This window comes from Panthera pardus, unplaced genomic scaffold (assembly GCF_024362965.1).
Source record: "Panthera pardus isolate Hobbes unplaced genomic scaffold, ASM2436296v1 HiC_scaffold_13, whole genome shotgun sequence".
Taxonomy (NCBI): domain Eukaryota; kingdom Metazoa; phylum Chordata; class Mammalia; order Carnivora; family Felidae; genus Panthera; species Panthera pardus.
Window position 1 is genome coordinate 3,727,671 of NW_026526688.1, and position 13,976 is coordinate 3,741,646.

Below are 13,976 nucleotides of genomic sequence, written 5' to 3' on the forward strand. Positions count from 1 at the left end.
ACAGGAGACAGGCTGTCCGCCTTTGCCACCGCCTTCTTTAAACGACCTCTCGAAAAGCAGGCACGTCCCAGTCCGCGATCCACTGACACGCGGACTCACTCGGTAGTGCCGGGGGGAAACGGGTGCACCACAGAGTGGTCGCTGACCTCCTAGAGCACAAAATCTAGACTGACAATGAGAGTTTACTACTTGTTCATAACTCATAACAGACACTTGAAGAAAATCAATTCCTCACAGTGAAAATGTGGGTATCACGTTCTAAGACTACAGAATGTTACTGCCACTGATGTGTGATTCAATCAACAGGGTCGTTTTCATGTAATACGCGTGATTTTGATAATGCAGCATACTTTCGACCAATGCCAAGCGCATGTCTATACGTGAGATGTTCAAGTGACCCAGCCATTAAAGAGGTCTCGTACAGAAGGTGTGGTGACTTGGCTGGTGGGATGGTACGTGACTAATGTAATTGTTTCACATCCTAACTTTCTGTAGATTCTTACTTTTTATGGGTCGATGTGCTGCTGTTTGGAAAAATAAACTTGTATCTTTACTCAAAGCTCACTAAATGTTGCTACGTTTATTAAGACAGGCTCTGTCTGATAAATATTTACATAACCAGAAATACCAGTTAGCTGTAACTTTCTCTGGGGAAGGAACATATTCTGAACAGCCCTAAGCTCTTGGTCTTTCCTCAGTGTGTGACTACTGTGTGCATGAATGAGATGTGGGATACAATGACATCACTGAAGAAAAGTGTGAGCACGACTCTGTCACCCTGCTCCAGGCTACCACGTAACTAGGACACTCAGGCGTTCAATGGACAAGCGTTTTGAGCAACTTCTGTGTGCATGTGACTCTAGCGACTTGTAGATATCGGCGATTAGGAGAAGGAAAGCTCTATCCTCAAGTTTATATTCTAGTTTTGGGGTGGGGGGAGACAGGAATAAGGACACACACACACGCACATCCAAATACACGCACACGCGCCCCGCAAGTACAGCGTAAATACACACGCGTGGTGGCTGGGATATGTCATGGCGAGTGGTACACAGAAACCAGAGCGAAGAACACGAGGGATACGATAATGGGCGGGCAAGACGTGTGGAAGCAGGATGGCCAGTGAGTCTTTCAGAAAAGGTAAATTCTGAAAGATTCGCCGAAGGTAGGGAGGGATGAGAGTCCTTGGAGAGCATCGTTTCAAACTAAGGAAACAGAGGAGCGGAGCCGGGCGGAAGATGCGGGAGGTTTTGAAGAAACACGTCCCGACCGGTGGAGGAGGGTAAGAGGCGGAGGGGATGGAGTACAGTGCGTGGAAGCCACCGTCGTGTCGCCCAGAGGGCTCGTGGCAGCGTGACCCGCCGCGGGGAAGCAGGCGGACGGGAGGCTGGGGGAGGAAGACACGGTAACACTGTGGGCCGGCCGGGGACCATGGTGGCCGGGAGCGAAGGAGAAATGGCCGGCCTGTGATGGCTGGGAGGGCGCAGGCCTGCTGGCTGCCGGAAAGAGGGCCGGCACCAGGCTCCGGGTCCCCGGCGAGGAAAAGGAACGGCCTGGTCCGAGAGACGTCCCTGACACGGGGGCGTGCAAACTTTGCGTGGCAGCCGGATGTCAGAGTCTGGAAATCCAGACGGCAGTCCAGGACAGTAAGCCAAACACAGCTCATTCCGTTCCAGTGATCGCACAGGAACTGCTTTCCAAACCAAGACAGTTATTGGGATGGTCTGCCTTTTCTTCATCTCTTGTTTTAACCCCATTAACGAGAATTCACGGTTGCTGTTTTCCTAGCTTACGCCAGTCACCGTTGGCAGAGAGAGGGCTGACAGGAGAGTGTCCTTGGGCTGAGCCCTTGGTGATAACGTCACTAAGCTTAGCGTCCAACAAGAAGGCAAGAAACTAGGCAAGACACAAGATTAATCCCTTTTTTTTCTTCACCGCCCATCAGAATATAAGTAAAAAGTATTTCACACAAGTATATCTCACACGCTCTTAAATTTTTCCAAACTTAAGAAAATGAACACTATGAGTGTAACAATTATAGTGATAAGGGGATAAATGCAGTATGACCCCAGACAGATGGAAAGTCATTTATAAGGGTATATTTTAGAAAATGGATTAACCAGTCATGTGTGTTAAAAAGGTAAATCAGACGTTATATAGTTGTGATTGTATCTCTAGCTGTATAGAGTGGTTAAGGCATCATTTTGTTGTGTCATTCTAAAAACAGAGCTACAAAAATTTTAAAATCTGCCTTTCCAAATAATTATTTCTGACTCAAAAGAAAAACTAGAGGGAAAAAATGGAACTACTGAGTATCATTATAGAAGACGATACCTGATCAATTGCTTTTCATTAACAGGACTGTCTATTTGGCAACTTGGACTATTTTGCTTCAGGTATTTTTATTTTTCAAGGTAGAAAAAAAAATATTGATTATCCATAGACACAAAGGCAATGAAATAAATGGTTTACAGTCAAATGTAGGAGAATTCTAGGGTCATTTATTTTATGATGTTCTGTTGTTATTTTTACCCAAGGGTTTATAAGGTAATGCATTATACTGTTCAATTTTTCCGTAGTGTTTTCTTCTATTTTACATTAAATAATGATTCCGCATCAATGTCCTACCCTGCTTGGGTATCCACTGTTGTGACCGCTGTGCTCAGTACACAGCATGGGCCATCAATACATCTGAGTGAGTTACAACAAATCAATTTGGAGTTTGTAAAGTCATTTGTCCTTAACTTTACAGGGGGAAAACAATCTCTAGCTGAAAAATAACAACCAAGGTTTTCGTTTACCCTCCTCCCTACAGATTTTTATATTTTGGAGTTAGAAGGGCACTAACGGATTGTCCAGGCTCCTGGTTCTCCCATGGGGGGCTGCTAACACTGTATCCCACATAGGCGACTGTCAAGATTCAGAAGAGGAAGACATACTGTGTCTACCGTTACCGGCGTTTAAAAATAGGCAGTGATGGGGCACCTGGGTGGCTCAGTCGGTTGGGCGTCCGACTTCAGCTCAGGTCATGATCTCGCAGTCCGCGAGTTCAAGCCCCGCGTCGGGCTCTGGGCTGATGGCTTGGAGCCTGGAGCCTGCTTCCAATTCTGTGTTTCCCTCTCTCTCTGCCCCTCCCCCATTCATGCTGTGTCTCTCTCTGTCTCAAAAATAAATAAACGTTAAAAATAGGCAGTGACAATTTAATAACCACTTGGTGTTGAGAGGGTCTGTTCTCAGAAGAAAGGCGAACCCCACGTCACTGGGAGACAGCAGGGAAGCTCAGGGTGGGACAGTCACTGAGCTTTCTCCAGATGCCCTTCTGCTGAGTGATGCTCCCCATTTATGTTGCAATCTTGCCAAAGCTTAAAATGATTGGAAATGTAGAGCAATAGGCAGAATGAATACCTTAATTACCTCTGAGATTTTTTTGAAAACACTTATTAATCAATAATGAATGAACCTGATGAAAAAACAAACTTGTACATCATTCCACTCTACAAGGTAATGGAGGAAATTAATTGCCCTCATTATGTAGAAGGACTAAAATATCCCCGCTTGTGCCCACCCCCTGTACTATGTGATCACGTTTGTGCATGTGAAGGACAGATGTGAATGACTAAGGGGTTAATTGGTAACGTGAAACCAGGGCTGGATAAAGAAACTGACCAATATAGATTCCAGAGCAAAATTCACAGAAGATTCATCAATCCCATGGAGAAGAGAGGATATGTAGGGCTTTTGTTCCACAATGGGGGAAAACGAGCCTCTCCTGTGTTCTCCCCTTTTTCATTTATTTAGTCAGTATATACGTGCTAAGTGCTTGTTGGCTGGGCTATTGGGGAGGAGGAAGTGCAGCGTGTGATCCCGTAAAGGCACCAGCTGGGAAGGGCTTTGCCGGCTGGGAGCACTCCGCTCTCATGGCTGGCCAAATGGAGAACCAAGGCAGGTCTAGGAAGGAAATGCACGCTGGCCCTAGGGATGTGTGCTAAATGGCTGGAAAATGGACCTCAATACAGGCACTGGTTATCTATCCGATGAAACGGGGAATCTGCTTTTAACCTATGCACCAGCCACTATAGATCTGTACAAACTTCCCTAACATACAAGTGATAAAATCCTTGCTTAGTCTTGCTATAAAACATAGTACACGTCACCTCGTTCCAGCACTCTAGTGACCTAACTGCTATAATTATATGAGCCTTTCATCATTAAACCATGAATTCCTTGAGGGAGTCTGTCAAATCTTTCCGTTTCCCCAGCCAGGTATCTGTCTCTCTTCCTGGCACTTGGGGAGGCTTGGATCGACACTGCCAGAAGGCATGGTTCCTTGCCTTGTCTAGTGTTTTCTCTGTTTGTTTCTCTTCAAACACCTGAATCTTTGGGTAGTTTGCCCTGTGTGGATGATCAGAATCTTGAGCAGTTTCTAGCAACCTAAACAGGGTCCCAACAGGAACCAGATGCCCCCTCTGGAGGAGAATAACGTGAGGCGGGATTACTTACTAAAAGGTTGTTTTCATCAGAGAAAATCCAGTTCCTCACGGTGTGGTTTGCTGAATGCCCATCGCACAACGTATACTGGAGAGGGCAATCTATAAACACCTTGCTTTACCCACTTGACCAAATTAAAACGTTAAATTAAGCATTAATTAAAATGTTATTGTTTTAATTTCATAAATGATGAAACCTGACCTTGGCTACCTTTCATACTTTTACAACCACGGAATCCTTGTCTTCAAAGTCCAAGTCCATTTCTCTAGGAAACACGTCACTTAGTTTTCTGGCCACAACTTCTGTGTAAATAACATTTTATTATTTATTACATCGTGGACCTCAGAAGGCCCTCAGTTTCTTCGATCCTCATTTTTTTCTAATAATTAACTCTCATGTCTCACAACCAAAACCAAAAGTTTAATGCTGTTTGGAGAAAGGACAGCATCCTTTTTCACACCAAGTGAGTAATCAGGCCTTTGTCACTTCATGTTCAGATAAGGACAGAGAGACATTCTCTTTACAAAGATAGCTTCCATCTACATTTTGCTCTAGCAGAGAAGTTTGGTGTTGACCTAATACTGATGTAATGGAGAGGTTCAGCAGCTGTGTGGTTCTACATTACTGTGGGTTATCTCTGTAAGGTGTTCAACTATAAAATATAAAGTACAAAACTATTATAAATACCACATCCCCTACCCTACTGAACATCCAGAATTAAAAGCTAGCAATAAAAACTATCAAAACTTTATTAATAAAACCCTTTCTTTCTTTCTCTGTCACTTAGTTGTTTTCTGCCTTCATCTGGATTCCGTTTTTTTTTAGTCCAATCTGATTTGAATGGCACTTTCTGTGATTATCAAACAGAAAGCGTAATGAAAATATTTACAGATTGACTTTGTGTGTGTGTGGTACCTAAGGACCTGGGTTAGTCAGAGTTCAAGCAATACATCCTTTGATAGACTGAATCTTTGCATCCTCTCAAAATTGTTTTATTGAAATCCTAACCTCCAGTGTGATGGTATCTGGAGGTGGGCCTTTGGAAGGTAAGGAGGTCATGAGCATGAACCTTCATGATGGGATAAGTGCCTTGATAAGGGACAGGAGAGATGATTTCTCCCTCCACCATATAAGGATATAAGAGACGACAGCTATCTATAAACCAGGAAGCAATCCTCATCAGAACTTCAATCTGCCTTGATCTCAGACTTTCCAGCCTCTAGAACCATGTGACATAAATTGAAACCACCCAATCTAGGGTACTTTGTTATGGTAGCCTGAGAGATCTAAGACATGCCCTGTATCTGACACTTACATCCTAGGAGTCTGAGTCTACTTCTCTGTCCTCTTCAGTGGCCAGGGAACAGGGCCATCATATAGTCAATGGACCCTGTTCCACAGGCAATGAGTAGGATACCATACAAATGGGATACTGAGAAGCAGAAGTAGGTCATTCTACAAAGTGATTTTTAAAAGATTTATATTGCTGTTTATTTTTGTTTATTTATTAGCTGTTGTAGAGTATCTGCCATGGAGAAAACTTCATGCAGAAGCCCAATAAATCACGCAGATAAAATGAGAGCTGCTTGGGCTGAGGGAGCTCAAGATGTCCATGCCAAGATTTCCATCTCTACTAAATGCTAGGCAGTGGGAAAATGGATAAAATGCGTAGATCCCAAACACTGGACAAGGAGCACAAAGAGAGCAGGTAAGTAGGGACACCAGAAGAAGTCACCAGGAATGAACAGAAAAGGCAACTCGACAGCTTGAAAGTCCTAAAAGGAACAACGGTGCCTGAGCAAGGACCACACCGGAAATGAACCCGCCTGGGTATCACCATGGGGCCTGCGGAGCTGCATTTCGTAGGACAGGTAAACTCACCGTGAAACTGACAAAATAAATGACGTCACAGAGGTAAGAACCAAACGAGGGACCAGCTAACCATGCCTGGGAGTCAGGAGAGCCTTCAGAGGGGGAGGGGAGTCTCTAAGCATGACACGGGTTTCTGCATTCAGTGAAGGGAGGCAGGTCACTTCTGGCAGAGAGGCTCTGTGACATCATCCAAGGCATGGCAAGGTGGTCCCTTCAGCTGAGTAATAACGAGACTTCCAGGAGAAGACACTAGAAAAGTAGGTGGTAGGAGACACCTCCCGTCATCCAACAGCTAGTGACGGAGTACTACCACGTGCCAGGCATATGCAAATGGAGCCTGTATACATGTGGTCTTTATGTACATGTATATATATGTACGTATTTCCTCTTTGGAAGGTCTCAGGATTTGCCCTAAAGCTATTTTATTCTTCAGGCAACAGATGATCGAGAGCATCGTAACAGGAAAATGGTAAGACCAGACTTCCATATCCTAAAGATCCATACAAGAATGGAGGGAAGCAGGGATCAAACGCTAGCAGTGGAACACTTATTCATGAGAGAAATCGGAAGGTCCAGCCTCACAGTGACCATTGAGAGCAGAGAGTCAAGACAGATTTGAGACACACTTAGCAGATTCATTTAGGACAATGTCAACAGGACATTCTTCCCCAACAATGTGAAGCCAGTGCACATTCTTTCTTCCAGCAAATACTTTCGCAGGTAGAAAAGTAGAAAGAGGGGAAGCGAGAAAAGCAGTTTATAGGATTACTTCTCCAGGACGCCTCCATTCTCTCCTCTGTGTCCCCTCTAATTGACATATCAATCCTCATATAGAAAGAAAAGAGGACTTACAGACGGAGTTTTTATGACTACTGTCCTTGCTGGGCATCATCTTGACTCCTCTTGACTTCAATTCAATTGCCTTTTTCACTGCAAGAAACAAAATAAAGCCATTAGTAGGTAAGAGTCAAAGGGATATCACAAAATAGTGCTTTATCCTCACAGCATTTTGAGTCATGACTGCGTGCTTACCAACCTCTGGAAAGTGGGACACGTTCTAAGAGGTTAATGATGCAAAGCAAATGAAGTACAAGAGCTTGTGAATAATTAATGCAAGGCTATCAGGCAGCAAGATCGCATCTTATAACAGCAGTGTCAGAAGCTAAAAATGATGTGGGCTGTGGTTTACCTTCAACACCAGCGATGGCCCATCTAGAAATCACCACCATTTCAACAAGTACTCAGGCAGACTGCTCTCTCAAGGAAGGTGCAATGACTCTAGAGCTTTCTAAATTTGCTGCATTCATGATAATTTTTAGATAAAATGTAAGCTGCTCATTTATTTATTCATGTAGTTATTTAATAGTACAAAGTTTAACATACATACATTCATGGGGAGCTCATATGGGAAATCATGTTCTGAGTGCTGGGGATAAGATGTTAAATAAAAGAATGAAAATCCTCCCAGATGCTTGTTATCTATAGACAGCATTTAAAAAAAAAGAAAGGCATATATGACATTGGCTTCTAGGGTCATAGTTCTCAAGCTTAAATTTATGTTCCTTAGTGATTTCAGGTCCTGCATCAAACATTTTAAGAAGTTTCACTTTTCTGGTCATTTCTAGAAAACAACAAGTAAGGAGGCATTTCTTGAGAAGAAACTAGGAAATAATATTTTGATTTAAAAGTCTTTTAAATAGTAAAAATATATTATTGTTATTTACATTAAAATAATAATTTAAGGGGCACCCGGGTGGCTTAGTCAGTTGAGTGTCTGACTTCGGCTCAGGTCATGATCTCGCAGTTTGTGAGTTCTGGCCCTGCGTCAGGCTCTGTGCTGACAGCTCAGAGCCTGGAGCCTGCTTCGGATTCTGTATCTCCCTCTCTCTCTCTCTCTCTGCCCAACCCCCACTCACGCTCTGTCTCTCTCTGTCATTAAAAACCTTAAAAAATACTTTTAAATAATAATTTAATATTTATATTGAAAGTATAATATTTAATTTGAACAGTTATCATGTACACAAATGAGACGACCTAGAGTAGCTCAAAGTACGCAGATCCGGGTTCAAATCTTTGCTAACAACTTGGTAGCTATGCAGTCTGGGTAAGTCACTTAACTCAGAATCTGTTAATTTCTCTGTAAAGTGAGCGTGGTGGTTAATTTTATGTGTCAACTTGACTGGGTACAGAGTGCCCAGATATTTGGTCAAACAGTATCCTGGGCATTTCTGTGACAGTGCTTTGTGAACGTGATTAATATTTAGATCAACTAAGTAAAGCAAACTGCTCTCCCTAATCTGGGTGCGACATATCTAATCAGTAGATGGCCTGAATAGAAAAAAAATGCTGACATTCTCCTGAGTAGCAAAAAAGTCTTCCTGCCTGTGTGTCTTCATATTGGGATATTAGTTCCACTGTTGTCGTTGTTGCTGCTGCTTTTCCTGCCTTAAGATTTAAACTGAAACATCAGCTCTCCCTGGGTCTTGAGCCTGCCAGCCTGTGGATCGTAACTACACCATCAGCCCTTATGGATCTCCACCTCACCCACTTGCCCTACAGGTCTTGGGACTTCTCAGCTCCCATAACTGGGAGAGCCAATTTCTTATAAAAAATCATATGGAGCCTATTAGCTCTGATTCTCTGCAGAGCCCTAATGCAGTGGGCATGCTGATGTCGAATGCAGGGGTGGGAAGGCTGTATGAGGAAGGTGTAGACATAACGAACGTAACCCAGGGGAGCACACGATAGACTCCGTGCCTGACAGTGTTTGCTCTTACTCTCCTGTGTATTCAGACGTGTGCCCTAGCGGTGGCCACAGCAAGCGCCCTTCGGGTTGTTCTATAGCTGATGTCACTGAACCTGTGTCCCCTCTGCACTCTGCCACCATCTCGTCGGTGGACTTTCTGGCCCCCTGGGTACAGGTCTCCACATCTCTGCTTCTCAGAGTCCCACACCACACATTTCACCTGCCTCTTCACACGGACACTGGTTAACGGCTTACATTGTGGGACGCGTCTTCAAACCCACCACGGTGTTTAATTCTCCCACCACTCAGGTAGGTCTTGTACAGACCTTTACTCATACCAGGGAGCCGGGAAACGAAGGCTCACAGATTTGTCGGAAGTACACGGAAAGATATGTGACTGGGATACAGATCTCCCCACTCAGAACCCACGAGGCAGAACCCTTGTGTTCTGCCAGCTTGAGTGCAGGAAGCATGGAGGTGGAGACCCCCTAAAAGGAAGGAAGCCAAAGATGACAGAGAGCCCTTTACCTGGCCTTCGAAATCATCTCAACATCACCAAAGTCGAAGGGAAAGCATAGTCTACTGATACTTTTACTTTTACTTTCTTTCTGCAATAAAATAAAAGCTGATTCTACCTCACTTCCCACCTCCCTCTTAAAAAGCAAGCTCTTGCATTTGAGGAAGGAAGCAATTCCCTCCCGTTGGCACTGACCACACCTTTGCAGGGGGAAGGCATCATTGAAAAAACCTCCCCCAAGGAGGGAATCACACGAAGCCTCTTGGGAAGGATGGGGAAGTGCTCACCACTGAGCAGATTTGGGGTTCAGGAGCGGCCAAGACAAAGCTGCCGCCAGATGGGTAGGGTGATGGGTCGCGGCTTTCACCACCAAGGCTGAGACACACAACTCTAGGTAAGACACGGTGGCAGGGTACCTGGACATTTGGGATCTTGCTGCCAAGGCACTGAGAACGAGGCGGGGCCAGCTCTGATGATGACCCCTGACAGTCTGTCTACGGGCTGCTGGGACACAGAGCGTGGGGCACATGCTGGGACAGCAGACACGGGGTGTGGGGCACAAGAGGACTGGAGAGCACTCCTGGGATGGGGCAGCACCTGCCTGAGACCCTGGGGGATGCCCCAGGACAGGGCGTGTGCTGGGATGTGGCAGGAAAGGAGAGGACCCAGGACACTGGAGGTCCACCAGCCAAGTGAAAAGCAGACTCCGTGTCAGATATGACTGTACGTAGCTACTGTCACCACCGACCTTTGCTTTGGAGCCAATTCTTCACAGTTACCCCAATATGATGGCAAGTTGGGACTTTCTACCTAAGGGACTGCTGAATCATTTTTTCCAAAATGTTCTTATTCACAGGATCTCTTTTGATGAGCCCACCTGTTTAGTGGCATATGGGGGTTTCAAGCACTCCCTTCTGGGCATAATCTAAAGGAGTCTGGCCTTGGACTGTGAATCTTACCCCCGTTAATATGGTCGCGTAATCTGACAAATCACTTAAACACCACAAACTCAGTTGCTAAATCTTTTCAACGACGGTCAGTCCCTTTGCTGTGAATTTCACCAGGGGGAAAATGAGAGTGCGGAAGTGCTTTATAGACTTTGAAGAGCTCTTCCCAACAGGGCAGATGAGAAATGAGTGAATCAGCCCAGTGTGATGATGCGGCTCAAGCAGGTCGTTACGGCCGGTACCGCAGCCAGACCATGGGACTCCTAACAGTGCAGCCACTCCTGGTGGATATGGAGACGTGCCACGGAGATGCCCCTTCGTGGATGGAGTGGTCGGTGGGTAGTGTTCAGTGTCAGCCCCTTTCAGGGAATGCTGACCTCCAGACAGCCACCTCTCCCGGGGTCATACCCTCCAGGGGCCGACCACACTAACACACACGAGCGTACACAAGTCCCGAAGGGGAGCAAGTTCAACTCCAAGCACCCTGCGCATCGCTGGGACTGTTTAGGACCTCCAGGAAACCCAGGACAGCTGCTTTCTCCTCCTTCCAAGGGTGTTAACCCCAAAGGGCATCCCCTAGGGGGCATCCTGCTCCCGAACGTCCAACTGCCTAGCAGGGAAGCATCAACGGGCATCAGGGGTCTTTCTTCTCCTGTGTGCTCCCTCCTCACCTGACATCTTCCTCATCCTTCTCTCTGTCTGGTGGGAGAAGGATATCTGGCACCTGCCCTCACCACAGTGCTGCTGGCTGCAGTGACCCTGTCTGTCAGACTCCCCAGGACAATGGTTTAACTTGAACTGGGGAACGCCTTCATGCGCCTCACCCATCATAACCGCTGTCTTGGGCTGTAGTAACTTTGTCTTGAAGTTACTCAGGAGAGAAGAGATGAATGCACAATAAGTAACGAACAGGATAATCAACGGGAGATAATAAAGAGCATGAAACTAAAGCTAACGTCGCCCAAAAGAAACAGATTAACACAAACAGAACTCAACGCATTCAGAAAATAAACAGAAATAAAAAGAGTAGCTTTCAGGGCACGATAATGGGCTCTAAATACACACGTCCTATCTGGGAGCCTGATGAACTCTGGAATGTTGGAAATAAGTGTATGCAGTTGTGTGAAGGTCATTCCACCGAGGATTTTTTTCCCAACAAGATGGCGCTGTAATGAAGACTATCTGCCCCACTGAGTCCTAATTTGTTTCGAGTTGTTGGGTCTTCTAATTGCACAGCACTGGTTCCTGGTGACATTGTAAAGAAAGGGCAGTTGGCTTGGGCATTCCTCCAAGGGCCCTCCTCCCATGTCCCCTCTTTTCCTCCATCCAGTGGCCTCCTGCCCCTCCAGTGGCTCTCCGCAGACCTGGATGGAGAGTTCCTCTTGCCAGAAAAGATGCAGGAAGAGAGGCAGACAGTAGGGCAGACAGATGGGAGCATCTCCAGAAAGATCGCTTACCCAGGGCCACCTCTGCCAGCAGCCTAAAGTTCTCATGGACACAAGCGCATTCAGTCTCCAGTCTTACAGTGGATGATACGGTTGCATCTCCTGAATGACAGCCACGCAAATTTTTGGGTCAACCTCAGATGTATGGAATCAGGAACTCTGGAGCTGGGCCTGGCCTCAAGCTACAGATTTTTAGCACGGCCACCTGGCTTTGCTTTTTTTTTGTTTGTTTGTTTTGCTTTGTTTTGTTTTATTTTGTTTTCCTTTCTCTTCATTACTTTGTTTGGTGGGGAAGAGACAGTTGGATAAATGCTATCACTAGAGTCTGAGACTCACTGGTCTATCCTGCCTAAGATCATTTCTCAGCAATTCAGATTTAGCATCTTCAAATAGGTATCTTCAGTTCCTTTCCTATGAGGACATTTAATAAGGTGAAAAATTCTAGGGATAACATTTGCAGGTTAAGAGTAGAAAAGATTGGAAAATAGCAACAGAGAGGGTATGTTATTCTTTCTTTCTTTCTTTCCTTCTTTCTTTCTTTCTTTTTCTTCTATCAGCTTCTTTCGCTATAATCTGTCAGGGTCAGGCTAAATCCCACTTTAGGTAGTTTGGAAATTTGAGGGAAGAACCACTATATCGAAATGACAACAGTTTTTCATAACTATGTTTAGAGTGGCAATATGATAAGAGATAAATATTACTGTTTCTACGTAAAGCGACTGCTTTCTCAACCCTTTCCAAAGGGAACATCCTTCCCCTCCTACATCCATGATGGGGTCCTAATCGAGCTCAGTCCTGGATGCTTTCCAGGTTCCCCGCCTTGTCCCCGGCAAGGGCCGCCTGGCCTTCACAAAGGTCCTCATGCTCATTACACCTCTGTTAGGAAGCCGTATCTTCTGCCAGTGACATCCTGGAGCTTCCCGTACCAATGTCTGCAACAATGCTCTCCCTATAAAGGAGAGCTCGGATCATCTCAAATAAATAAAATAAATGCACCATAGTTTCAAACAAAACGAATTTACTGAATACAGTGACAGAAACCACTGAGAAACCTTACAACTCACAGAGGAAATTGCATCATGCGTACACAGCAATGACTATCTCAAGAGTTCAAGGTTTGCAAATAAAAATATAAACCCTGTTCATTGCACTTATGATTGACTCAGATTCTCATACTCATTAATTTTACTAAATTAATATAAATGTACATGTAGTATCTAATATCGGTGTATAAAGTACTTAAGTACATAACAGATATACAAATGACAGTATCTGACCTTGTCTCATTGTCAGAAACACTCTTGTTCTCTTAGACTTGCAATTAATCAGTTGTTTTTTATTTAATTTGGCAAGTAAGCAATTATATCCTACAAGCTATTAATCTTTTGTGTTTAGATTGTCTTTTTATATTGTCCCCTTAGTAAATAGGATTTATTTTAAATTTCCATTTTTATGTCAATTTATTCTTGAATTGGTAGAAATGTCATTCGTCACAAAAAAACTGGTTCTGGTTCATGGTTGTTAGGCACATTTTCTGCTTTCCTTTATTAGTAGGGGGAAAAAAAACTACACTTTTGTAGTATCTTCTAGAGTTTTGTCAATCTTTTTTGAAGAAAAAAGTAAATGTTTTGAAAATGTTATATCTTGAGCAATTCCAGTGGCTTGCATTTTTTACTGTAAAACTCACTTCTTCCCCTAAGAATATTTGTTCCCTAATTTTTTAGAAATGCCTTCAAAATATTCAATTGCTTCATTAATAGATCTAATTACCTAGCACCCCCAACCAAATTAGCATGTCTTCATTAGATTTCATTATTGTTTATAATAAGAGTGTTCAAATTTCAGATTAAATACACGTTAAGAAAAATGTTTAGGGGCCCTGAGTGGCTCAGTCGGTTGAGCGTCTGACTTCAGCTCAGGTCATGACCTCGCGGTTTATGGGTTCGAGCCCCACATGCGGC

General features: G+C 44.5%; 1 protein-coding gene across 5 annotated transcripts in view; it reads right to left on the bottom strand.

Annotated features, from left to right (window-relative positions):
- Nucleotides 1-13,976, bottom strand: part of CSMD1 (CUB and Sushi multiple domains 1) — a 2,004,702-nt gene that overhangs the window by 667,691 nt on the left and 1,323,035 nt on the right. For all 5 annotated transcript variants that reach the window (XM_053900776.1, XM_053900775.1, XM_053900774.1 and 2 more), the window contains one exon: nt 7,213-7,290. In XM_053900776.1, the coding sequence (XP_053756751.1) occupies nt 7,213-7,290 (78 nt within the window). The remainder of the gene's footprint in view (nt 1-7,212; nt 7,291-13,976) is intronic.